Raw genomic sequence first — 27009 nt, 5'->3', positions numbered from 1 at the left:
CCCCATCTATAACTGGGGGGTCATGGTATTTCTTACTTTAGTCATACTACTTCAAGATCTTTTGTGCTCCTCAGATGAGAAGTATCATAAAGGCAGAGTATTGTCTCTTAGGGGCCAGTGCTGGGTAAGGGAGGAAATATAAGCAGGACACTGAAAATTGGTAAGATAAATCAGATCATCAGCTGAGCAATAAATATACTTGCCTTAGACAGAGGTTGTGAGCAGGTGTAAAAGCTAGGAAGGGTACAAAGAGTCCAGATGAATGACTGAAGTTTGGAAGGAGTGAGTGAGGAATCACCAACTGAGAAGGGCAGTTAGTTTCCAAACTGATGTGATTTGGCTTCTGGTTATACTGTCAGAAATTGGTTTAATCTGAAATAGTCTTTAGTTATTGTTTAGGAGTACCGGTGAATAATCTGTCCAGAGTGAAGTAATACTGTCCCAAGGTCAGGCAGATGTACCAAGTAGTAAACACTAAAATCTTTTCCTTCATAGCTGGGAGAAAATGTGGCTGGGCTATCTGTGGAATGCACAGGTCAGATAAAACACGATGCAGTATGCTGTGAGAAAGGGAGCTTCATGAAAAGCGGTGGCAGAAACCCATACCGAGTTTGCTTGGAATAGACTTTTGAGTCATTCTCTGATTTTAATTTATCCCTCCAGCCCAATTACTGAAAATCATTAATGCTTTTACAAGCAGTGTGCTGAACATTATTTACATAATGTTAGTGGATTTAAAATCAGTGTAGTTAGTGCAATCGCTTATTGCAGTGCTCAGCTCAGATTAAATTCCTGCATATTTGTTCACTGTGAACATCTTTATTAATAATTCACCAGTAGTTGTGCTGGGATAATGAAGGGTGAACAGTGGAACCCAGTCCGGTCTCACAAGGCTTGCCACAGGGATTCAGTGAGCAATACACAAGCCAAGACTGGAATCCACAAAGCCTTGCTGCACTTGGTTAATGGGCGCACTTTGCTTCTTCCTTCTCATTGATATCTAAGATATTTTTATTGCTTATGAATTATTACTAAAGAAATCTCAGCAGAGGATGATTTAACCTTCAGTATACCAGGAATAAAAATACAACTTAAAGGGGTACATTAAAATCTGTTGAGAATAGCATTCATAAGGAAAACTGTTGCTTTAAATGCTGAAAAAGCAGCTGTAAGCAGGTTGTAATACTGTGGTCTTTATCTTTCTGCATTGTATCCCGTTGTTACTTACCTTTTAAAATAATCTAATAATGCAATACAATTCTGAGGAGTATATTACAAATTGATCATACAAAATGATTCATCTGATAAGACAACAAACAAATACTACAGAAATCATATAATATATGCAGCCTTAAGCCCAACAGAGAACCCTAGTAAAAACTCTGCATTGCAAAAATCTGCCTATTATCTGCAGAAGCATCTTGATAATTGGGATTTTTTGATAGTTCTAGTGTTTTGTTATCAGGAGAACAGAAAAGTGTACAACAACAGGCCCGTGGTTATGTACACTTGATTATGTATGCTTCTGCTTCCCCAGATCTCCTTAAAAGTAAGTTTGTTTCTGACAAAAAGCCATTTCTGCTTTGACATAAACTGACCAGTCCTGATACCTGTATCTTACCATTTGCCAGTATATTACACAGTGGATAGAATAAGAGAGAGGAGTAGCAAAGCTGTTCATCACACACACTTCAGTGATACTCTTTAGAAAACAGTACCAGAAGATGATGGAGAGCAGAAGCAAGCCTGATATAAAGCCTGTAGCAGTCAATGGAAATGCTCACACTGACTTAAATCTTTTCCCAAACAACTCAACACAGGGTAATAAGCAGTACGATTCCTTCTTTGTACGCTACACAGTACTTCATGTGAGTCTCTTGAGGCATTTTTACATGTTTGTTTCTTCTCAAGGGATAGGTAAGTGTATAAACATTGCAGAGAAGGCATAACAGAGGTTCATAGAGACATTCTCCATGGCTAAAAGGTAAATTAACACGTTAAGCAAGGGGATCTGGGAATGTTCACATCTTAAGTATTAGCTCAAATACCTTGAAATATTGGGGGTTTTTTACACTTTCTATTTTATAAATAGCTGATATTTTGCTGTAGATTCTAAGCTGTTATGGGTGTATTCAGTAGTAACAGAAGCACAGTTTTAATCTTATTTATGAATCCTTGTAAAAAATGCAGCTAAATGCCAGATTGCTTTTATTTGACGATTCCCAGGGGGTTAATCAGCAGTACTTAAATTGAAACTAAAATATGTGGACAACTGTAAGAATGGTGTAAGCATGACTAGTTTGCAGATACATGTATGAAGCTTGTGCACACTTACCTTAATACATGGTTTGCTGGCTTCTTTAATGCACATAGAGGGGTGTTTTGCCTGTTTTCTTGGGCTAGAGAAACACATTCAGATCACTTTGTCTCCATGTCAGTGTTGTCTGTTTTCCTGAGGCTTTTGCTAGCAAGTGTTTGCTTTAAAGGAAGAAAAAACATTTTTTTTTTTTAGGGGCTGAATAACTGTGGCTTGTATTGCTGTGCTATTTTTCTTTTTTATTTTTTTAAATTATATAAATGAGTGCTCAGCATATGCATTTTGTTAACTCAGGAAAGTCTCTAGAAACTTTTTTGCATCATTTTGCAAGATGAGGATTTTTATTACTTTTGAGGGATATTGTGAATGTTTGATATTTCTTCAAACCAGACTAGGCAAGATACAGAACGTGATAAAAGTGAGAGGATAGCTACTTATGCTTGACTGTTTCAGATCCTTGCATCACTGGGGTATCTTCTTGATGTAAATAAAGCGACTTAAAGTTCTCCTATTTGCATTTTGCTGTCCGCAGCCAGTATTTGCAGTGCAACTGCAGTGTTTCAATGACATTGAGATCAGTTATTTCTTTACTGCATGCGTACTCTGTTTAGCGCCGTTGTTGCTGTTGCTCAGTGAGGTAGACACACTGAACTATTTAAGTCAGTCTTGGATGCTTATGCATACTAGATATGGTATATTTGCTTTCTCTTTAAAATTAAATTTACAGTTAGTGCTAAGAAAATTAACATCCCTCATCTCTAAGCCATGATGCAGTATCCTGTTTTCTGAATTTCCAGTCCACAACTTGTCCTGCAAGATCAAAAGTGTTTAGAAAGAACTGGAATGAGAGGAAAGATCACCACATTCTGCAGGAAGCATTCAGTGACACGTAAGGTTGGTACAATTTCCTTTAGTGTTGAGCCTTGCATGTAATTACTATTTCAGTACGTGTATCATGTAATCATGCCATGTGTGCACCAATGATCATTTTTATAAACTAAATCACATTGCATCAAAAACCATAGAAGGTTCCTTTTCTCACCAAAATTGAAAGAGTCACCACTGAGATAATCACCTTTTAGAAGGCTTAAATAAAGGGCAGGCTGTACAAGCAAAAGGCCAGGCAAAAGTTTTTTTTCCATCTTTCTTCGTTATTTCCCTTAGGCAGCTGCAACCTGATCTGTTTTTCATACTTTTTGTTAATTAAACTTTTGTTAATTTTGTTAATTAAATCTTGCATGAGTTGCAAATTCATATAATATGCATAGCTGATAGTTCTTAATCCCATGTTGAATCTTATACACAATTTCCGTGTGCATCACAGAAAACAGAATTCTATGGGAAAATGCAGAGCTATCCCATAAGAAGTTTTATTTATGTTAACAAGTAAATAGTTTTTCTGCTAGTAAGGCCAGATTCTGCTCTTACACACATTGATGTTATATAATGTTCTATAGAATGTCTGTTATTTTTAATCAGTGCCCAATGCATTCACAGTTGCATAAAATATACCATGTAACACATTGCTGTCAGAATTTTATAAATGAATTATCAGAATTGAAAGTGTTCAACATCTTGCTGAAGGCATTTAGTGTATTGCAGGTTCAGGCCCTAAATAACTGGCAAGTTAGCTTTTCTCCAGTCAACAAGATGATCATTAGGAACCAAGTTTCTTGCTCTGTTAGACCATCTTCAGTTAAAAGAATAAGTCTCTTGGTATTCAAGACCAATGTTCTTGAACTGTAAGCAGAGTTTACAAGAACAGTACTGTAGGAACACTGAGGTGGTAATTGTTACTTTCAAGAAGACAAGCCAGACTTGTATGTACAGAATGCTGTAACTCAGCAGAAAGTGCCTATTATGCAGAATATGCATTTTCTTGGAACAAAGGTGTAATTTTTGAAAACACTGGTATCTCTGAAATGTGATTTTCCAAGTAGCAAATATTATCTCAGAACTTCAAGAGGCGGGGGGATTTATGACTGCAACAGACCAGTTAGATATTAATATAGGATGATTTCTATGCTGTTTTTAATCAATGTGCAGCAAACAGCAATGTTGACCCAAGGGGCAACTAGAATGCTGTCAGCTTAGTAAAGATTTTTAAATAAACTATTACACTTGTATCTGGGTAAGCTGAAGGGCACAGTTCAAGCCACATTTTCAAAATGGCTGTGGATTTCTAGGTACTTGCATTTGGCAGTCTATCCCTCTTCTCCCTTCCTTCTCTTGAACAGAAAATGCCTCTAAAAAGGTAAAAGGTAAAAGATCAAAGGAAATGCCAAAAATTAGTGGCCAGAGCAGAAAAATTCTTGCTAGTTCTTCTGAGGCCATATAATAACATTCATGAATATGTTAAACATTTAGGAGCTCTGTCTTTCTATCCACTTTGTATATATACCTAGCTATGCAAAGTGCACAAGAAAATGGAGTGGTCCCATGGACTTCTGCTGTTACTTTCTTTTTTTTTGCCTTTGGGTATATTGTGAATATAATTACTCTTCATTAATCCTCATTATATTTTAATTTTTAGTCATCTCTTAATAGATGGGAAAACAGTGGATGCTTTAAAAGTACTTGGGCTCTCAAAAGGCCAGAAAAATAAGTCTTTTTATTAATTATGGTAGACAAGAAAAACTTCTGAAACATGCTCATGCTTAGTCCCCATATCTCTTAGACTGTAATATACATGCCCCTATAGAACCTTTCACACACCACCAACCACCATTGTAAAGGGCCACTCAATTCGGTATGTATTAACCTGTGCAAATTACTGTCACATGGCATTACTGATGTCAGAAGCTTGGTATGATTTTTTTTAACGTATGAGATGTTTACGTTACAAATGAGGGCAACTGCAGTCTTACTGCTTGAGCTCTTTAAAAAGAGAAATAGATATCCAGGCTTTGTGCCACCAGTTGAGTGCAAGTCAATGTTATTTTTAATTTTGTCAGAAAGCTGCTCTGTGACCTCAGGCACAACACTTAACTTCTCTGTTCTTTAGTTCTGCCCATAACTAATAGCAATAATGAAATTATTCACAAAAGACATGCAGAAATTGGGGTGACTGAAGATATGCATGATTGTTTTCACTCATGTTATTCAAACTTCAGTAAGAATGACATGACCTTCGATAGGACTACTTAGTCTTACAATTAAATATGTAATTAGCTGTAAACTGATCTAAGGATTATTTCGCCATGAAATAAAAGATGTAATTTGTGGATGAATGTACCAAATGAATAATTATCTAAATGTATTATTTGTAGAGCGACTGACAGAGTTTTCTATATATGATTTACAAATTGGGTTTTGGTACAATGCACCTAAGTTGGCTTATACCAAGCAGAAAGAGGGCAAAGTGGGCATGCAGCTTCTGCCTTGGGAAATTCTTTCCTGTTTTGCTCATCTCTCAGGTTGGCAGAGTGCAGAGCAATAGCAAATTTGGCTCCAAAACCTCCCAAATTAAAGCAATGTCAAGAATATAAATAACTCTGGAATGCCCTAGATGTTACAAACATGTAACAAATGAGTGGTATTTGGTTCCTAGGTGTATATTCACAATTATGCTGTTATTTAGAGGCATTTATGATACCCATTATTCTACAAAATAAATGTTCTCTGGAAGGTAATAGACTATGAACTGTTTGCAAAACTGCTCAGAATAGTCTAATAACTTAGCAAACAAAATAATTTAGATGAAATGATCAGTAGCTTCACTGAGCTGAGTGTGGACATCTGCTGGAGGGCCCCAGATTTCCATCTGGAAAAGAAAACACTTGAAATTCAAAGACTAGAACCTGTTCAAAATTGTGAGGCTGGCTGAGAACTGACCTGCCTTCCCACTGATTCACAATAGCTAATTCCACTTGATTCTTTATGATTTTAATAAGTAATGCAAAATTATCCTCTATAATATCCAAAGAGCAAGTGCTGAAGTATTACATTTAATATCTCACAGTCTCTGATATCTGTGCTTATGTTACTAGACCTACTTCTGGAAATCAGTGGAACTAAGTGAGGAAGAGTTTAAGAATGAAACCATAATATATTTTCATGTCCTTTCATGGTAGAAGTTCTTGGTACTGAGATCTGTTGGCCATCACTAACCGGAATACTTAGCAGGATGGATGAATGTTTACAACTGACAGGGAGGGGTGGGAATAATGGACCGGTAGCAGTAAGCGTCAAGGTCAGTGTGCTACTATTATTGTGTGCTGGTACAAATAATAAAAAGATGCCATTTGGAGAGATGCTAGATATCCTGAAAGTTTCTAGTTACAACATAGCAGCAATTCTAGTAGCATTGATAAACGATCGTTCAGAGAGGAGTAATACTTTGAAACGCCAAACGTGCCAGTTGTAGAAAGCTCCTGTCATTGTTCTCACATCTAGTCATCATTCCGATAACGTATTCTCAGTCCTGGCCAAAATCCCATCAACTAAGTTGTTTCTTCAGCATACCAAAAAGTCACTAAATTCAGGCTATTAGAGATGTAAAACTTTGGTTTGTGTGTTTGTTTTATATGCACATTATTTTTTTAATACAAACTTGCCAAGACTAACTTTTTTTAGGGGGTTGATATCTTCTCACAAAAAAATCATGGAATTAAGGATAAGATCCTGGAGAATAAAAAATTGGCCTTGCAGGACCCTGTACTATACCTATTTCCCAGCCATGGTATTGCAAAGCTTCCTGTAAATGTAACTGAGATAGTTTAAAAGTTTATAAGCGGAAAATAAAATGAAACTGGAACATCTCTATTGGCAGGTACAGCACTTCACCTGGATGTGTGGGATGGCTGGAAAGAATTCTTGATTGCATGTCTCTTAGGAAACAAAGTACAGCATTATCTGTCTGAGGAAAAGCTGGTACTTAAGTATGGTAAGAAAATGCAATAAAGTATTTTTCCACTCAGATTTTCCCAATTATTATTCTATTCTAAAACGTCTTCAAGATTTGACGACATTGTTGTTCAACAAAATGAACCATCTTCTAAAAGAGAAAAAAGTATGTTATTAAAAGAAGTTATACATCATTTTAGTAATAAAGAATGTCAGTATTTATTTATTTTGGCTTCATTTAATATAGTAGGAATATATGTTCTTAAAAAGTCATTTTATTTGGACATATGGGAATAGTAAAGCCATCTCTGAAGGCTTGCATAAAGATCATGACTTTCTTATTAGCAGTTTAGAGTAAGTTATCCTTTTAGTCAAGCACTCCTTAAACTAGTCTTAAAATATATCTGCCTGCTATTTGAATACATTCACCTGCTTTTCCTAGATTGGTAAAACAACATTTATTTTGCAGCTAGAATAGTAAGGGGCGTAGGAGCTTTTTTCCCTAGGCTAGTATGTTCTTGGCAGTTTTGCAACACTACCTTGTATATTTCTCAGTTACTCAATGGCTACGGATACTTCCTTGCTACATAGTTAGGCCACAATACAGTGTGGGACCATGATTTAAGAACACAAAATACCCTATTGCTGATCCAGTTGGTGAAGTTCCTCTCAGAGAGAGAGTGTGGTGGTGATATGATCTACTACTGTCTCCTTTCTTCTTAATAAGTGACAAGACTGCATGGTTTACAACAGAGCTGCGAGGAAACCTAGGCAAGTTTGAGGTCTTTCGGCACCACCTCCCCATCCAATGCCGGGTGGAAACATAATTACCAAATAAATATTCAGAATATAGGTGTTAGAAATCTAAGCTTGTGCTGGTTTTTTGCATTGGATCCCAGCTAATGGAATTCATTGAACCAAAAGATTTGGAAATCCTAACGAAGCAGTAGTTTCACACAATAAAATCTGTGCTGAGTTCAGACTACTTCTGTCAAAAACCTCTCTCTCTCCGGCAGTTGTGTACGACTGATAGTACATGGCAATCACACATGAATGTAATCTTTTTCCTTTAGATGTGGGCAATGTGGCACAGTCTCCCTTTGCAAGATCTCACTGTTGGTATGCTGTGGTACATAAAAAGGCTTATGTTTGCAGAATGGGCTTGACTCGCATGTTTAAGCAAGAATAATCTGTACCAGGAGAACTGTAATAAATGGTAGAACAGTGAGAAAATTGTTACATATAGAGTACCAAATATGGGATAGTGACTCTTAAATGTTTATCTATATCTAGCTTCTGTTGATAGAAGAATAAACTGCGGACTATTCTGTTCCATAATCATTGCAGAATGGGTGGCTTTACCAAGCACAAGAACTCTCATGTCAGATCTGCCCTTTCTTATGCATTTTAACCACCATCTCCAATTCTGTAACTCTAGTATTTAATAGTTTTCTTTTGCAGAAATACAGCTCTGATATTCATGCATTATTTTCATTGGTTTTCATAATTCATTCAGTTTTCTTTCTTTTAAGGATCCTTTGCTCATGCTTTATACTTGTGTTTTGAAATGTTATGCAACTATGGAATTCCTCAGACTACATGGATAGTAAATCTCTTTCTGTGAAATCTCTTCTTCATACTGCATAACTGCAGTGGGATATCAAAATGTATTTTGGATATTAAGATATGATCATCAGTAAGTACATCCCTTCAAAAAAAAAGGTTATATTTTACTTACATAAATGTGAGCCATATAGCCTAAGCAAATCACTGGAATACTAAACTTTTAGATTTACATATCCTGCAGTATAACTGGATGGCTGCTTAATGATACATATTTTTGCATTACCAGACTGAAAAGTAGTATCTGTAAATTCAAACTTTAATATTTTTGTTAATTCCCTGTGACATTAAGCAACTTTAGATTTTTGCTTTACAATTTTTTAGTATATTTGCAGGTGTCAAAAAGATGTGGCTCTTTACATGACAGCATTTTTGGCCAACTTGATCTTACTGAATAAATCCTGCAACAGGGATTAGGACCTCATGAAGTAGTTTGTGTTGATCCTTACAGACGTTTGTGTGCGGAAACAGAGCCTACAACTGTAAGCGAATGCCTGGTTCATGCAGCTGCAGAGGCAGGCCAGTTAATAATACCACGGCCGTTGTCAAGTACAGTGTAATATAGCTTGAATGCCAAAATCCAGCAGGACAAATTCCCCCTAAGAAATCAAAAACAACCATAAGGACTGTATGTTATATGGGTGGGTTCCTGCTGAACCTCTAATTTGTTTGTACAAAGTGCATTTTCCAGCAAACCATTAAAGACTTTCTCCTAGCATCTGAAGAGTTTCAGTATGACTGGATGCAATTAAACTGCACTGAAATAGTGTCAGCACCTACCCTCTGGGGTATCTGGACTTGTACCATTCTGCCTCACCGAATTGCACTGGTAAATCTTTCTTTGAGGTGGTGAAGGTACAAATTCTGCAAAAATGCTCTTGGATTAGTTATTTCCTGCTAATTAGCATTTCCTGTTGATGCCTTTACGTAAGTTACATATAGTGTCCTTTAATTTTTCCATTGACTTCACTGTTGCGTGTTCTAGGTTCAGAGATGACAATTTAATGTGAAGGATTCCCCTGGTGCATTTTGTGAACTAAACTGGAATATTGGTACATAAAAAGAGGGATGGGGAGGGAGTTCTGCATTTAAAAACAAGTGTTTCATAGAATTAAACCTCTTGCAGTGGCAGGCAGGTTGCCTTGACCTAGCAGGCCACTTCCACCTCCAGTTTCTGGAAGTCTCGGAAAGTGGTGTATACCATGTTCAGTTTGAAATTATTGAAATACAAAGTGATAAAATCGCCTCTGCACGCGATGGCTGGCAGGGTAGGAAAGGGAGGAGGGATCAGTTTGTGCATTTTGGTGCATGGAGCTTTCCTACCTTCCTGCCACGCTGGAGCTGGAGGAGAGCTGAATGACCCGTCTCCCGCTCCTGTCCGGACCACCCGCTGCCCGGCACCTCAAGGCACTGTCGACTGCCTGAGACCAATACTGGAAACCCAAAATCCCCATGAAATTTAAGCAGAGAGGTTACAAAAAACAGTAGTTTCTTCTGTGCAGACAAGCGAAGCGATGGTGAGTGGTTTTGCTTCTAAGCGAGCTTCCCTCCGCGGTGCAACAGCCCGAAGGTCTCGCCGTCACGCGCTGACGCCCGCCGTGGCGGTGGCCGCTCCCTCCCTCCCTCCGGCCGCGCAGCCACGAGCCGCGGCGCCGCCAGGGTGCGTCCGTCCGTCCGTCCGTGCGTCCGTGCGTCGCACCCAGGCACCGCTGCAGTGGCGGCTCCCCGCGGCGCTGCTCCCGCCCCCTGCCCCCCCTCCCCGGCGGCGGCGAAGGCCCCGCCCCGCCCCGCCCCGCCCCTTCCTGCGCGGCGCCGGGGCTGGGCTGGGCCGGGCCGAGGCGCGGCGATGCTGCTGGTGCTGTCGGAGGAGCAGCGGGAGCACCTGGGCTGCCTGCCCCGCCTGGGTGACGCAGGTGCGGCCGCGCTTCCCCCCGCCGCGGCCAGGCCAGGCCAGGCCAGGCCGGGGCCCCGGGGCCGGGGGTGGGGGCGGGGGGAGCGGGGCCGGGCCGGGCGGGGGGAGGGGGAGCGGGGCGGGCGCGGCTGCGCGGCGCCTGCAGCGGATCCGCCTCTCTCGTTGCAGCCGTGGCCGAGCTGGGGCGGCTGGCGCTGGAGCTGCTGCGGCGCGGCGGGGCCCCGCGCGCCCTCGAGGCCGCCGCCAGTAAGAGCGGGGCGGGGCGCATGCGCGGGGCTGCGCGCGCTGGCGGGGGGTGCGTGGCGCGTGGCGCGGCGCCTTGCGGGCAGCTGGCAGCGCGTGTAAGCGGCTTGGGCGTCCCGCAGGCGGGGGGGGGGCGGCGCGCTGGGTTCGCTCCGCTGCGCCCCAAGCCCCGGGTTTGGGGGTGGTCGGTTTGTTTCCATCCAGCTCGTCTTGTAGCCCCCGCGGTCTGCTGCCTGTGCTCAGGCCTCCACCGTCTTTCTTCTCTCCCCTCTTCTAGGGCAGCCGTGGGTAAATGTGCGGGTTTGCGCGTTGCCGCTGCGGCGGGTCAGTGGTGGAGTAAGGGGTGTTTTGTGCTTCCCTTGAAGGAAAGCTCGGCGTTGGCGTGGACGCGGTTCAGCACGGAGTGGAAGCGCTGACCTATCTCCTCACGGAGAGCTCCAAGCTCGCGGTGAGGGCGCGCTCCGGGGGCGCCTCCTGTGCGGCGTTCTCACAGCTCACAGAAGCGCGTAAAAACACATTTTATGAAAGTATGAAAAAACACATGCTCCATTGCAAGTATGTACCTCTTCTGTGGAATAAATAACTACTTCCGCAAGAACCAACTGAACTTCTCCAGCTCAGCGCAAAGGCACTGACCTAGGGGAGTCGCTTCCGAGGGCCCGTCCCAGTTACTGAACGTGAGCGCTGAGGCTGTCCTCGGTGCTTGCTTACGTCTGCAGATATCACCTCATTTCACAGTATTTATAATTTGAGTATCAATATTAAATTAATACCACTGATAAATCGATTATCTAAAAATGTATTTCCAAAGCTGAGATGTTTTTGCTGTTGTGTCTTGTTCCCTGATATGAAGGATCAAACATGAAGATGTCGAACATTTTTTAAAGACCTAAAAACTGTTTCTGAAGTTTGTTCAAATTAATGGTAATGTATCAATACATAGAAATCACTTAAAATGTGGGTGATTTGTTTTGTCCTAACTCTGGAATTTCTCCAAGAAAATAATTGTGCCATACCACACATATGGTGTTTTCTTACAGTTTTATTGGTTTCTCAATAAATAATGAATGTTACACAGTTCCATATTAAGGCCTCACTTGTTGCTTTCCAGATTTCTGAGATAGACTTCCAAGATTCTGTCCATGTTCTGGGATTCTCAGATGAATTGAACAAATTACTGCTCCAGCTTTACCTTGATAACAGGAAAGAGATCAGAAGCATTCTTAGTGAGCTGGCACCAAAGCTGCCCAGTTACCACAATCTTGAATGGAGACTAGATGTGCAGGTAATGTCTCTCTTATTTATTTATTTTTAGTAATCTGTATCTTACTTTTTTTTTTTTTACATTACAAGCAACTGCGAACAAATTAATGTGATTTGTATTATTCCAAAGTAATTGAGGCAGCAGGGTTTTTATGTAAAATTGACATAATTTTGTTATTGTACAGAAGATAACTCAATTTAAGCTGAACAGGATACGTAATGATGCAAACTATTTGTTGCTTTATGAAAACTAAACTTATAGCTCTATTGGTACTTCAAAAATGTTAAAATATACTAAATATATTGTCTTATATGTCATCTAACTTTCACAAATATCATGAAAGCATTATTTAGAGTGGATTAATATTATCTAATAATAAAAGTGAATCATAGATTATGCACATCTTTATTTGTGAATTAAAAGAATTTTTAAACAGTTCTGCAAGCAGGTCCTGCAAATCTGCCTGAATTGTAAATGTGAAAGTTGACAACTGTCTTTTTTTTATGTTTCCTTTTCCCCCTTTCATCTAAACTCCCTCATACAGCTTGCAAGCAGAAGTTTGAGACAACAGATTAAGCCTGCTATGACTATAAAGCTACACCTTAACCAGAATGGAGATCAGACTGCCCAAGTGCTGCAAACCGACCCTTCTACACTTCTTCACCTAATTCAGCAACTGGAACAAGCCTTGGGGGAAATGAAAACAAACCACTGTAGGAGAATAGTGCGCAACATGAAATAGTATTAATTCATGACTGTTGCTTTCGAGGCAGTATGAAATGACCAGAAACAATGTTCACAAATACATTTTGAGGAAAATAAACATCTGGATCAGATGAAATGCTTTCCTATGCCAGGATTTTGAGCCAGTAATTATAGGGTGAATGTCCCCAGGTGCTAACTTTACACAGCTGCCTGATATGAGATAGGTAATTAGTTTTGCTTTACCCGCACATATAGAAATTCAGCATGCTATATTTAGCATTTCTCTAGCTCTAAATGAGTATACTTAAAGAACTTTTCTACATTAAGTAGAGCTGCTTCAATATTGTATAAAGATGCACATTTATTGTTGTGTTTATCAAGCAGATTTTCTTTTCTTGGTTTTGCTTCTGTTTTGAAATAAAATAAAAATACATGATGCGGATGGAAATGGTACTAGACAGGAATGGTTCTTCCATCTTGACTCATGTCTGCATACAGCTACGAATATAGCTGTGGGATTACTGCCCTCTTCCCCAAAAGGATTCAGTCAGTGCAGAGGCTGGGTGTTACGCTGCCCTTCTACCCTTCTTTTCTGCCCAACAACACCTGGTTGCTGTTAGTTGCCTTGGAAATGTTTCTGTGAAGCGATGGTGTACCGTGTCATGACAGTTTTGTTCCTAGCTTTCCAGTCTGATCTATGTTTTAGGAGATCTTAACTCTTGATAGATAGCGTTGTTTACCTGACCTTACAACAACAGTAATGTGGAAGCATTAGCTTGATTATAATAAAGCTAGCTATATCCCCTACCTGTAGTTAGCGCAGAAAGCCCAGTGGCTAAGTATAAGCTAGCATACATCTTATTTCTATATGTAAAGGTGATCTGAAAAATTGTAAAACCAAAACTCTGGGCTTCAGTGATGATATGCTATTAGGCAAATTCAGGAAAGTTTTGACTTCAGCTAAATTTCATTGTAATGTTGTTTAAACACGTTCTGTGGCTTGTTCTCTGGTAGATCTGATGCAACAATTTTTTCTCCTACACGGATGGTGTTTTTAAAGGAAACACTGAACTAATTATTACAACATAATTGATGCTTTTCCATTTTTAAGAAAAATATCTAACAGGTTATGTGAAAAGTCACTTTCTGGTAGTATTCTAATACAATATTTCAGTGACTGATGTTAAACAGTTTCACTAACTAATGTTTCACTGTCATTAGTGAGGTGCATCATAAGTCCCTTAAAGCATACCGCAGAGGACAAACAGGTAAGAAGGAACCTTAGCATACAGATTTTGGCAGTAATAGTATCTTTACTGGCTTTCATAATGACACCATAAAAATTCTTATTACTGTTTTCCTACATTCCCAAATGCATTATTTTCTTACTGTTTTGGATTTTTGTGCCTTTTGGTAGGTATTATTTCAAATGAAACATGGCAGAAGTGCTATAATCAGTAACAGGTATTAAACTTAAAAATTAAGTCAGTTTTCTAGAACATGGAGCTGCTTATTCTTTGCCTTCTTTTCATAGCATGGTTGTGGTTTGAACAAGCTTAATTTTTTCTCCTGTAGATGAATCTGCTAATAGTTTCCTTTTCTGAAAATGTCAAACTATTGACATGTAATACCATATCGGCCATTACTTAATAAGCACATTGTTGGGACCTTTATTACATTAATTCATGGTGATAACAGGGATTTCATAATCACAGAGGTTTCTCTTGAACATCTGGTGACTAAATATGATCCACTTAACCCAGGCTGTTGGGACTTCTTTGCCACAGCTCTGATTTGATACAGACAGAAAGCATTTGATAGAATATACACGATGGGCAATAGAAGGGTGTTTTTTGGATAAATTAAGTTCTGTATGTAAGAATCTGTGCAGTTTGAGCTGACTTTGCATTAGTGAGGGCTTGGCCATTGCCTACTGCATTTGAATGCTCTTTGAGAAGATTTGGGATGCTACTTGTTATTTTGGGGAGGAATTAGGGTTTTGGGGCATCGGGGTGGATCGTGTTGTGGAGCTTTCTTGGGAAACTTTACTCATACTGCAGGTCCCTTGATGTTTTGCTATTGTCTAAAATAAATGGGGAAGAAGAATCATATGTGAGTGAAATCTTTTGATAGTTTTGGTGGAGAGGAATGATTAAATGCGTTTGTCATCTGTTGTTTTTTCTATTCACTTACATGGTAGTTAAACGTGATCAAATGTCACTAATTCACGTCACTCTGATTTGTTTTTCCATGTAATTGGCTTATATTTTTAAGTGAAATACAAGAACAGCCTACACATAGGCTGGCCAGTGTTTTCTCTTTACTCCATACCAATCTCTCTTTGATATAGCCATAGTCCAGAACTCACAGCAACAAATAGGAAGGATTTTAGGGTTAAGTCCTAGATTTTCATAATTCATCTCCCTGTTGCCCAGTGAATATGAACATTTTTACCTATTTCTTCAGCATTTTGAAAAAAGAAAATGAACTTCCATAGTTAGTTGGCAGCATGGCAAATGCTGGCCATTTTTCTGTGTGTAGTGTCCCAAATGACACTTAATGCCATTGACGTAACTGTGCAGCTTTGAATTACCACTGTTGCAATTACTCTATTTGTATAAAATGCTGTTTTGTCATGCAATTGAAGCTTAAGAGTCTGAAAAAGCATCTTCTACTTCAGTACCCCATAAATAGTGCTAAAATAAGAATTCACATATGGATCTGAATTTTTCAGTTTTAATGTAAACTTTACAAAATCAAAGGTGACATCTAAAGTTAACGTTCGATACAGCTTGTTTCCTCTCATGAATTTTCTATTGTTTTATAGAAATCACTGAACAAAAATGGAGAGTACATGACATTATTCATAAACTATTAAAAGTTATGATGTAATGTTACTTTTAACCCACCTTATTTTTAATAAACTCTTTAAATTTGCTCTGATATTTAGCCACTAAAAGCCAAGTTACATTTGAGGTTGCTTCTCTATTATTTTTTTGCAAGTCTGCAAGAAGAGAGTCTTGATTTTTATAAAAGAAAAAAGTGACTTTCAACTTACCTCTTAAGAAGTTACTCTTTTCTCTTAAGTGACTCATCGGATTTGCTCTGCTGACAGTGGCACTATTTACATGAATAAGGGAAAAGTTTATATATTCCTATTAATAGCTTTTGGAAATTATAGGGTGTCTTTGAACTGCACTGTACTGGATTGACATACACAATATGCACAGATAAAGTAGTTCTGTTTTGTGACCATGATATGGAACAGATGACCTCTCAGTGCCTCTCTCAGCTTTATTTTCCATGTCATTTTGATTAAGGGAGCATTCAGTGATAATGTGCACTTCTATAGTAGTATTACTTTCCACAGATCCTCTTGTGTCATAAAGTACTCAAGTGTGATTAGAATGAGCCAAAATTGGGGTACAAGCTAGACTGTGTGGGGAAGACTTTTTCCTTGTTTTTTTTTTTTTTTAAAGATGGTTTATGTCTAGCCTAATGTCATTTCTGATCTAATGCATTGTTTTAAAATGTGAAAATGTTGCTGAAGTAGTAATATGATTTAACGACATTTCTGCTATGTATTAATCTGCAAGTAAGTTTCACATTATAAATGCAAAATACTTCTGAACCCAGAATTATCCCTCTAAAAGCACAGAAATTGCAAACTTAAATTTTGTATCCTTGATGGATTTTAATTAGTAGAAGCCTATAGTGAAAATACTGACACAGCCCTTGCAATCATATAATGAAATAATTACAATAATTAAATAATAGTACTTGGAGTTTTTCATCTAAAGATCTTGAAGCAATTTACAAACATTAATTAAATTGTGAATATTCTGTGAGGAAGTCAAGTGTATTACTATTTCATCTTTTGAGACCGATTAAGTATGAAAAATATGCTTATGTGTTATCATTGGTGTGGGACTTCTTTATGTTTTAACTGCAAAAATTGACTTTATTGTGAAGAACTGCCCTTTCTGTGTATGTCAGAAAACTTTTGGTTTAACAAAGTATGCAACTTATGAATAGGTCCCTGTCACCTTTTTGATAGCCCACTGAGTTCAGGAGAACTTCATACAGCTGAAAAGGTCCGAGTGCATAGAACACCTAAGAGTCCCAAGTATTCTAAGCCTAAAATAGATTATTTTGTCAAAAGCAGTTAAGTTGGGTCCTTAGCTATAGGCATTGCATGCAGATTTGTACATCTGTTTATTTTTTACTGGTCTAAACAGCAGAGGGCAGAAAGTTTGTGTTTTTTGATCCACAAAGTACAAGTTTCACTAAGCAATTATTTTCAGGGCTTGTGTTCCACTAAAATTGTTCATAGTCTCAACACCAAGTTAGGAGTGTATTTTACCTTGTATTTTCCAAATTCATGATCAATATTAAACTGAAAATACTAAAAGTTGTAGTATTTCAAACCACTGTAAAACACATTGGTTGCTTCTGTTTTTTTTTTCCTTGAATCTGCCAATTAATTTGCTAATCCATTTAGCAGATAATGTGGCATAATCTGATTCTTGCGAGAGGAGGATGTCATTTGTTTGCTGTTAAATTACTTAGATTCTTTAAATCATTAAGTAAACTAATGCAGTAATGCTTTTCTTCCTGTGTTTTTTAAATCCATTTGAATGAGCTATGATCACTGTCCATATTATAAAATATATTGTATAAATTTTTTATCCAAGTTTGATTGTTAATCAATTCCCCATCTCAAAAGTACACTCAGACTCTCCTATAAGCTTTATTTTCATTGTACTTTTGCTAGTACCTTTCTTTCTTGCATGCTTTTAATGAGCTAGACTGAATACTCCTTCACCTTTTAACTGGCTTTTTAATTAATCAGTTGTTCTGTGAATTATATGGGGGAAACTGTTTTTGTTTAAACAGATAAGGCATTAGTTTAGATTTACAAGCATACAAATAAATCAGTATCTGAACTTTAGGATTAGGCCTTGAATAAATACTATGATTCTCATTTAACAGAAAATCCATTGAACTCTTATGTTAAGACAAAAATCTTATCTTTTTAATTTAATGTTAAAAATGTATTGGATCTGTTTTAACACTGCATGAAATGTGTCCATATATAGACTCAAAGGTACAAATGGTGATTTTCTTTCAGTTCCAGTTTGTGTAAGAATGCCAGTTTCCTATACTGTGACTTTGTAATGTTAACAATAGGTAGTGTGTAGGAAAGGAAATCCAAGATTAGGAATAACCTGGCAAAACTCCATGAGTAAAACTGTACTGTTCCTTACTTAGCTAAATAAAGGGAAGGAAGTCTTCTGTCTGTGCTTGGCTGTGTGGTCAGGGTCTGAGGGTATTACAGCACAGTTTTTTGTTTTTAATACTGTTGCTGATTTTATTCTCAAGATAAATATAGATTGTGGAAGTCTGAGGACTGCAGTTGTATCCTGGGTGGCTGAAATCTGAAATTTCACTCACCTATCAGATTATTTATATCAGTAGAAGATACCTGTTTTAGGGTTCTGTGTTTTAAGTTATTTTAAATGTATTTTTCAGAAGAACTACTGGTAATTAAATTTAAAGATAGAATAGCAGGCCGACTGCTGTTATGTGCCAAAAAATGCAGTTTTTACTGTGATTGTATAACAATTTATTTTAGAATTACTATGATCATCAACTTTATGAATTGCACAAGTTACTGTAGATATGTAAGGCCAGGCAATCCTTCAGTTCATTTACCAAATGAATGAAACTTGTTGAAGGTATACTGCTCGTAATAGTTGCATCCAGATTTTTCCCAAAATGTAAATATTCAGGCTAAGAGATGAGCCGTAGTGACCAAATATGCTGCAAAACGCACTAAATACATCTTTTTCCAAAACTAAATAGGTAACAATCTTCCATTAATCTTACTCTATTCCTCTCCCTATCTACTGCTCTCTCAAAATGATTTTTTTTGAAAAAGGAAAACTTTATTAAAGAGAATTTAACAGAATTTCACTTTACAGTATCTGTATCTTACTCCATAGTGTGTTTGTGTGTGAACATTCAAAGTAGTATTCCTAGTGTTCCAAACAGATAGCAAAAAAAACAGAACTGTAGAAGTTAGGAAACTTCTGTGCTTACACACAACCATACCTTATACAACCAACCTGTCTTCACAGGTGTACCACAGGGTAACAGAAGAACTTCTGTCCTGTTAGGTCTGTCTTCAGCAGAAGTCTTGACCAAGTGTTTCAAGAAAATTTTACAGAAGTACCTCAGTGGTTACTTACACTGTAATTGAGACAAAACCTATTATAAGGATTTTATGAATTTCAGTAGTTGGTTAATAATTTGACACGGGTAGCCTTTAAAAATCACCACTGTTTTTATGCTTTTCTACATGCAAATATATCTTCTAATTTCTAGATTTAAGAACATACCAGGTCGACAGGTCTTTCTTGGGTCTTGCTGGGGATTGCAGTCGTGGATGTTGCTGACAGGCTGCTACAGCCTCTGCTGAAGTGGAAAGTGGGAGCACATCTTAGGCGCTTCAGTAACAGGGCAGCCGGCTCAGCCTGCACTGTTGATGAAGCTGGTCTAGTTCAGTTGGCTAACGGCACAAAGTGCTCAGAGGTTCCCTTCTGCCAGCTGAGCTCTTTTGGACAGTAACATCCAGGTAGCAGACAGCTGCGAGCAGTTTGAGGGATGAGAGTCACTGGAACTGTTCCATGTAGCTCTAAAAGAAAAAAGTCAGTGCTTCAAGAACCCTGAGCTGAAGCCCCAACAAAGCTTACATGAAAAAGATCTCAGCTTACAAAGCTTCTCAAAAGATGAGACTTGGTCTTTTTGTCTAGGTTTTGTAAATATTAGAGCCTGGGGCACTTTTTAACAAAGATTTTCTTCAGTGATCTTTGCCTCTTCACAGGATCCAGATGCTGAGGGAATTTCCTCCTAACTGTGGTTGATCTAAGGGTTGTGCTGTATCTAAAAATCTTGTATTTCAAAAGCCTAACATACAGCCTCATAGTAGACTCAATCAAGAAGTCCCAGGAAAGCAAAACATATGACTTTTATAAATCAGTCAAAAAATATCCTACACAAAAAGCACACATTCTGAGTACTTTTATGTTGTTTTTACCATAAAATGTTCTCTTCTTGGTCCTTTTTGAGTAAGTTAAGTAATCCTATCTTGTACCTTCTGAATACTGTAGCACACCAATTTCAAGATTTCAGATCTTCCTTACGAAAATCGTAAAACCAAAGGAAGGAGGAAAGCAACGCTGCATCTCCTGCTCTTCCCAGGTAACTACATTATAAGAACCTCTGCTATTTTGGCACTAGGAGACATCTTCATTTCATGGTCTCAAGCTAACGCTTGGAGGTGTTTGCCTAGTTCTGACCAGCTAAAGAATAAAAGCCCTCACTGGTCAGCATACTCCCACGGTCCACTCCAGGGCTTCTTCAAGTACAGCTAACCAAAGAGGGGTATTACTGTCACCAGTGTATTGAATACTTGTGCTCAATACTTCCTAGAAAAACAATTTCCCCCTCACCCCTGCTCTTTCTCCCACTGAAGTTCACAAGTTACTATCAAGGATGACTTTCCAGAAAAAAAGAAAACCCATGCTGAAAACAAGGAATAATAAGCATGCATGTTGCTTCTACTTTTTAGGGGAAATAGGAGATTCTGCAATCCAAATGCATGTGGAACAATGGACTAATCAGTCACATAGGCCTAATCTTTGGTAGAGAGAGGGTAAAAAGTGGAATATACAGTGCTAAACAACTACAACAACACGTATTCAAGATGTGTTAGGAAGTATATGACACTTTTTTTTTTTTAATCGCTTAATAAAATCTCTATAACTGGTAAGTTTTATGCTAACAGCAGTAGCAGGATGTCAGAATAATCAGGCTGTTTCCAATTGTCCTGCTGAGCTTGAGCAAATCACATGACCTCTTTACTGGACTCAAGAAACTCAAACTGGAAGACCATCCCCAAAGTATCAAATCTGTTGTGCTTAAACTATTAGCTTTGTTCCCTTGCCAAAAGTACATCATAAAATGTAGTGTACATAGCAGCTTATATGAACAAAAAGGAAAGTAGTATTACCACATCTTTCTATAAGTAAAATTAGTTATGCTAGCAAAAATATGTTTCATGGTGGTTTAACTGTCAATGCCACTCTATGCTACTCTGTTGCTAAAGTCTATAGAGCTATTCCAGAATATTTTTCCTCTATAGCTACTCCTGTGTATCTTAGTCTTGTGAGCACGGTAATTATTCTGGTATTTAGTAAGCAGTGTTCACACAGGGAGTCGGATGGACATAACTATTCCAAAACCACTCTTTTCAAAAAAATTATACTGAGTTAAGCTTTTTATTTTTTATATTTTTTATTTCAAGTACCAGAACAGACCAGGTTCCAGTTTATTTTACGTGGATGTTTTAAGATTTATTTATACCACAAGGCTTGGCCAAAATTCACGTTACAGATCCGTCTTGAGTAACTGTAGGTCCTAAAGACTAGCTGTTTGTCTATCCTCTAGATGTTACCACAAACGTGGATTTATTTCCTAATTCATTTACATGGCAAGTCAGCTGCATTAGCAAAACTCATTTTCATCAGTAGTTTACACTACCTGAGCCAAACTGAACATGGTGTGCCTACACATTTTGTTCCGCTATCATCTTGGTGGTGCTGGGGAAGAGGGAGAGGCAGTGATAATCTCACAGGAGTTGAAACAAGCATCTGGAGTGTGGTAATAGCTGACATGAGTTCAGCTGTTTGCAAACTAGATGCCACAGGTCAGCCCAGATCACTGTTGCAGGCTATTTAAGTGTAATCCGACTGACTTCGTATTGATGTGGATGAGCAGCGTTCATACGGCCCATCCTGCTGGCTGCAGTGTAAGGGGAATAACCTCTGAGACAAACATTGCAATGATTTTTTGGTTAGCACAGCTGTTTCTGAAGTGAATGTCTGAGCAGTCATCTACTATAGTTGTTCACGTAGGTTTCCTGCCAGCAAAATTACATCAACTTATAAAATAACATAAACTAAGCTGACAGGAGCCCTTTTTTTGCTAGCAGACTGTGTCCACACTAGAGGTTTTGTTGGCTTGGAGATGTTGGCTGGAGAGTATATGCTGACATAGCTATTCTGGTGAAACTTTGTAATATACACCAGGTCTTTGTATTAAATAACCCACACCAGAGCTGGCTACAAGAGATATGCTTTGCGTGCATTCTGAAGCACCAAAGTCTAAAATATTTTTAGTTACCTGAAAAAACAAATAGCTATAAAATACACAAAGATACAAATGGAATCTTAAGCATTGATCCATTTGTTAAAAAACAGTATGTTTACCGAGGTGTACCTTTCCAGAAAGAAGTTCCTTGAAAATTAATCATAGAACTATTAGCAGGAGCACAATATGCAAAAAATGTCTAACATTGTCACAAATGCAAATAAAAATTGCTGATTTACATGACAAACTATATGATGGTTTTTAAAGTGTGAATGTGTGTACATATACATTTATATAGTGAAACTTCATGTTACATGTTCACTGTTCCATTTTATTCTTTGTTGTCTAATATTTATTTTGTAGAAATATAAGCTTTATTTTTATTTATGGCTGGTTTTCACTGAAGTATATGAAAGCAGGCAGAGGTAGTTAACAACCACCTCAAGTCTCATTATACACCACATGTCTAAACAAAAGGGAGGAAGTGTGCACACTCTTCTTGGTCTGCACTGTGTAATTGCTAGTCAGTTACCCAGGAAGGAGATTTTTCAAGGGAATCTTGAATGTTTTCTCTTAAGACATCACACATGCATCTTCACCTATAAGGCTTTCTCAGAAAAATGTTAATGTATGCAAGGCTTTCATGTAAAGCAGGGATGCATCTAGATTAAAAATGACAACATATGGTATTGCTTCCTTAAACCATTAGATGCTCATTATCTAAGGGTATGTTTGAAAGTGCCCCTACTCTGATTGCTTGGCTTTCCACTGAAGTGTAGACGCTGCTCTTGAATTTGCTGCTAGAAGACGTACTAAGAGGGTACACTCGAAGAGCTGCACTTTTACAGACCTTTCAGTTGAACAACAGAATTTTCATACTATTCAAAAACAGTTGAACAGCACGTAAAAATGAGATACATTTATGTTATTGTCATATTTTTTTTTACAATGTATGATCCTGTAATTAGAAGAAAAACATCATGAAAGGAGGCATTCTATGTATGTCATATTCGTGGTTATGTTGCTTAATCACTTAATCCAATATGCACTGAAGTGCCATTGTCTTCTTTTGACCTGAATATATTGAACCATTGTCTATAAAGACCGGTGGCCGTGTCATATTTCTACACCTCACGAAGGAAGTTACTTGTTTCTAAAAGAGGAATAATAGCAATAGTACTATGAGAATTTATTCTTATATTTTAATCGCTTTCAGATCAGTGGATGAAACTGCCACATCAAGCGGTAAAATAAAAGGCAGTTTCATTGTGCTGTAAAAAGGGGAGCTGAAATCCTAGTATCTTGCTGAAGAATATGGTTATAGCTGTAACACATACTGCTTAAATTTAGAACAGATGGGTATATACTTACTCATGAGCTGCAATACTGTCTCATGGAAGTGATCTAATTAATTTAGATGAGATGTCAGCATGAATGAGATTATCAGAGCCTTGCCTTTAATTGGCATGTCGTTTGGAAAGGAATGTAATAGGTAGATGGGTTAGATGGGTGTGTCTTTACCGAAGGGTACAGAGGCCTGGAGGAAGCATAAAAGCCTTTGTAAAGGCTCTATGAAAAAGCACTCATGTTCAGATCATTATCTAAACAATAGCCACACACACACACACACACAGAGAGTCATCTAATATGCAAGGATTTTAAACAAGGAAACTGCAAAAAAAATTATATGTAATATCTGCAAAACCCTGAAGCAGGTGCTGTAATTAGCACAGCTGTCTGAGCTAGTAAAAATGCTAGCAAGTGACCTCGTAAGGAAGTAGTAGAAGAATGGTACAAAAGATAGCAGGGAAAATTCTCAGGGAAGGGAAGCGTAAACAAGTCTCAGGAGTACTGTGTTTCCTGATCCGAAATACAGCAGATGTGGCAAAAAATACACGAAGGAGATCTGCCTAGCCAGTGGAACAGGAAGTGTAAGGAAAAATAAACAAATGACAGCATACTTGTTGAAGCAAGGAAATCAGGAAATGCACAAGCAAGAGCAACTCCTGTCTCCTAGACCTAAGTCTAACACAGAACCCATGTACAGACTTAAACTGTGAATCTCGGAATCTACAGTGCTAACCCAAAATGTAACGCTAATCAAGGGACAAGGACTGTTCAGGAGACAGGTCCTAGTTTCAAGTTGGAGAAGCCAAATGAAGTTCAGAATAGGTCATGTTTCTTCCTAAGGCAAGAAATAAGCAACAGATGAGAAAAAATGAGTTACCTGAGACTTTTCTAACGTAGATTCTGGTTAGTGAGGAGGATGTATTCTGATCAATCAGCACAGCCTGCAGTCTGTCCAAACTGCAGAAATAAAATGAAGAAACATATTACTAAAATAAGGATGTGTTTGTATTTTGAATGTGTAATATCTGTATGTATACAGCCACAAAGACACTGCATGCTTCCCACAGTAAAAAGCAATCTCTAAGTTGGGAAGTGAACAGTATTATTCCTTACAGATGGAGCTAGTGAATTTTAGCAAATTTGGGATCACAACAGCACCATTCATAACTCATTCCAAGTGACCCCCCCCCCCAATTTTCCATGTGATTACAAAAGATTTAAAAGGAACTGAATTTGCATGAATTAAGTTTAACTTATAGAGAGCCACAGGAACACACTCTGGTGACAGCTATGGTTTCTAGTTTAGGCTAAAGGGAAGGCACGTGACTGCAGACAGGAGGTCAGGGCAGATCCAAAAAATACTGGGGCTGTATTTGAAATACCACCTGTGGGTGGCAAGTCGTGGAGAGCCACGATAAGGCTCTGTACTAAACTCCCACCAGTCCAGGAAGGGCTGAGCCCTTTCCCGAGCACCACAAGAGAGCTGCAGCCCACGTTAGCGTGCTCGTTTCCTTCCTTTCCCCCATTACGGGGCCCTCATGGCCACGGGATCACTACATTGTGCCGTGGAAATGCTGTGATACGTGCAGGAAGCATCACTGTGCTTCCAAAAGTTAATGACATTATCTCCGAGTTCCCTGAAAAACGGTTTAAACCCAAAGCTAATTACGCGGGCAGAAATCCTCTCAGCGGTGTCAGCAGAGAAAACGCCCCGGGCTCCCGAGCGGCCCCGCGACCCCCGGGCCCGGCAGGAAGGCGCCGAGGCCGAGGCTGAGGCTGAGGCCGCCCCGCTCGGCTCGGCTCGGCTCGGCTCGGCTCGGCGGGCCGGGACAGGCCGCAGCGGCCGCTTCGCGCCCGGGGCGCCGTGAGGCGAGGGGAGGCGAGGGGAGGCGAGGGGAGGCGAGGCGCGCGCAGGCCGCGGGCGCGCAGCGCTCTGAGGGGAGACACCCGCCTCCCCCCCCCCGCGCGGGGAGGGCTGTGAGGGGAAGCCGCCCCCCCCGCCCGGCTCGCAGAGCCCCGCACCGCCCGCGGCGGCTCCCAAGTTTCCGTGGCAGTTGCATAACTGCGGGCGGGGCGGGGCGGGGCGGAGCGGGGCGGGGCGGGGGCGGCCGGCGCGGCCCGGCCCTCGGCCCGCCGCTGCCCGGCGCGGCGCGGCGCGGCCCGGGGGAGGGCGCCGCGCTGCCCGGGGCTGACCCGCCCGCCCCTGCGCCGGGACACGGCGCTGCCGGCGGGCGCGGAGGCACTGCCCGCTCCGCCCGCTCCGCCAGAGCGGCACTGCTCCCGGGCACCGACGGCGCGTCCTCGGCGGCGGCCCCGGCCCCGGCCCCGGCCCCGGCCCCGGCAGCGCCCGCGCCCGCCACCGCCGCGGCGGAGGGGGGGACGATGAACCCCGCGCCGCCGCCGCCGGGGCAGCAGGTGATCCACGTCACGCAGGACCTGGACACGGAGCTGGAGGCGCTGTTCAACGCCGTCATGAACCCCCGGCCCAGCTCCTGGAGGAAGAAGATCCTGCCCGAGTCCTTCTTCAGGGAGCCCGACTCGGGCGCGCACTCGCGGCAGTCCAGCACGGACTCGGGCGGCCCGCCGCCCCGGCCCGCCGCCGCGCAGCACGTCCGCTCCCACTCCTCGCCCGCCTCGCTGGTGGGCGCGGGCGCGGCGGCGGGCGGGGGGGCCGCTCCGCAGCACGCGCACCTGCGGCAGCGCTCCTACGACGTGACGGACGAGCTGCCGCTGCCGCCCGGCTGGGAGATGGCGCTCACGCACACGGGGCAGCGCTACTTCCTCAAGTGAGTGGCGGCCCCGCCGCGACGGGGACGGGGACGGGGACGGGGGGGGGGGGGACACGGGGCGGCGGTTCCACGGCCCACGGCGGGGCGGCCCGGAGCGGAGCGGAGCGGAGCGGCGGGCCTGGAGACCCCTCAGGGTTGTCACTGGCCGCGGTGGCGGGCGGGGGGCAGCATGCCTGGCTTGGGGTCCGTCCCCGCGCTGCGGGCGCCGGGTGGGTTGAGCGGCCCGTGCCCGTGCCCGTGCCCGTGCCGCGCTGGCAGGCACTCAGCAGCGCGGGGTCTGCTCGCGGAGCCTCCGCCTGAGCGCGGCGAGGGAGCGCGGGGCGTCGTTGACCCCCTCCCGGGGAGAGGAGAGTCAGCAGTACTGGCAGTTCGTGTTCAGCCGTCTGTGACGCTTCCTGCTTAGAAAAACCGGCGAGTGCGCGGTTCGCCGCACTTCGTAACGCTTTTGTTGCCGCCGGGCTTTGGGCTCCGCGGGGAGCGGTTGGGGCTGTGCCGCGCGTGCGGGCCGCAGCAGAGCGCGCAGCCCCTTCCCCTTGGCCGGCCCTTGCCGCCCTGCGCGGGCACCCGCCGGGGCTCCGCCTCGCCGCCTGCCCGCCGCCCCGCTCGGCGGCCCGAGCCGGGGGACTGGTTGCGCCGCGCCGCCGTCGCGGGGGCGGGCGGGGCGGGGAAGAGGAGGCCGGTGGGAGCAGTGTACCGCCACGCGCGGACACGCGTTGCCCGCGGCTGCTTGCCGGGGCTTGGCCGGTGG

General features: G+C 41.3%; 3 protein-coding genes and 1 long non-coding RNA gene across 6 annotated transcripts in view; 3 read left to right on the top strand and 1 right to left on the bottom strand.

Annotated features, from left to right (window-relative positions):
* The first annotated feature begins 1990 nt into the window (after positions 1-1990).
* ANKUB1 (ankyrin repeat and ubiquitin domain containing 1) lies at positions 1991-9509 on the top strand. Its single transcript, XM_064517170.1, is given in 10 exon segments — positions 1991-2682; positions 2685-2755; positions 2850-2949; positions 4101-4312; positions 6307-6334; positions 7089-7197; positions 9121-9155; positions 9158-9316; positions 9319-9387; positions 9390-9509. Coding segments are annotated over 10 exon segments (915 nt in total). The 5' UTR covers positions 1991-2648; the 3' UTR covers positions 9488-9509.
* A 1039-nt stretch (positions 9510-10548) lies between these two features.
* COMMD2 (COMM domain containing 2) lies at positions 10549-13357 on the top strand. 2 transcript variants are annotated; one of them, XM_064516444.1, is made up of 5 exons: positions 10549-10698; positions 10866-10943; positions 11306-11388; positions 12052-12225; positions 12749-13357. In XM_064516444.1, the coding sequence occupies exons 1-5, from the start codon at positions 10632-10634 to the stop codon at positions 12944-12946; spliced, it is 600 nt and encodes a 199-aa protein (XP_064372514.1). In that variant the 5' UTR covers positions 10549-10631; the 3' UTR covers positions 12947-13357. The 2 variants fall into 2 exon arrangements, with proteins under 2 accessions (XP_064372514.1, XP_064372515.1); XM_064516445.1 differs by lacking the exon at positions 10866-10943 and having other exon boundaries at positions 10564-10698.
* Positions 13295-26026, bottom strand: LOC135329144 (uncharacterized). Of its 2 annotated transcripts, none has more exons than XR_010390363.1 (5): positions 25909-26026; positions 24350-24429; positions 19311-19606; positions 19024-19161; positions 13295-16029 (listed from the first exon to the last, which is right to left on the bottom strand). It is a non-coding gene; the product is annotated as an uncharacterized LOC135329144 (long non-coding RNA). The 2 variants fall into 2 exon arrangements; XR_010390364.1 differs by lacking the exon at positions 25909-26026 and adding an exon at positions 25142-25425.
* The window catches only part of WWTR1 (WW domain containing transcription regulator 1), a 76080-nt gene continuing 74636 nt past the window's right edge, over positions 25566-27009 (top strand). The window contains exon 1 of the mRNA XM_064516443.1: positions 25566-26258. Within this exon, the coding sequence (XP_064372513.1) occupies positions 25855-26258 (404 nt within the window). The 5' untranslated portion in view covers positions 25566-25854. The remainder of the gene's footprint in view (positions 26259-27009) is intronic.

The sequence above is a fragment of the Dromaius novaehollandiae genome, chromosome 9 (genome assembly GCF_036370855.1).
Source record: "Dromaius novaehollandiae isolate bDroNov1 chromosome 9, bDroNov1.hap1, whole genome shotgun sequence".
NCBI classification, from domain to species: domain Eukaryota; kingdom Metazoa; phylum Chordata; class Aves; order Casuariiformes; family Dromaiidae; genus Dromaius; species Dromaius novaehollandiae.
The sequence above is the reverse complement of the archived record's forward strand: the minus strand, read 5'-3'. Positions and strand labels throughout refer to the sequence as shown.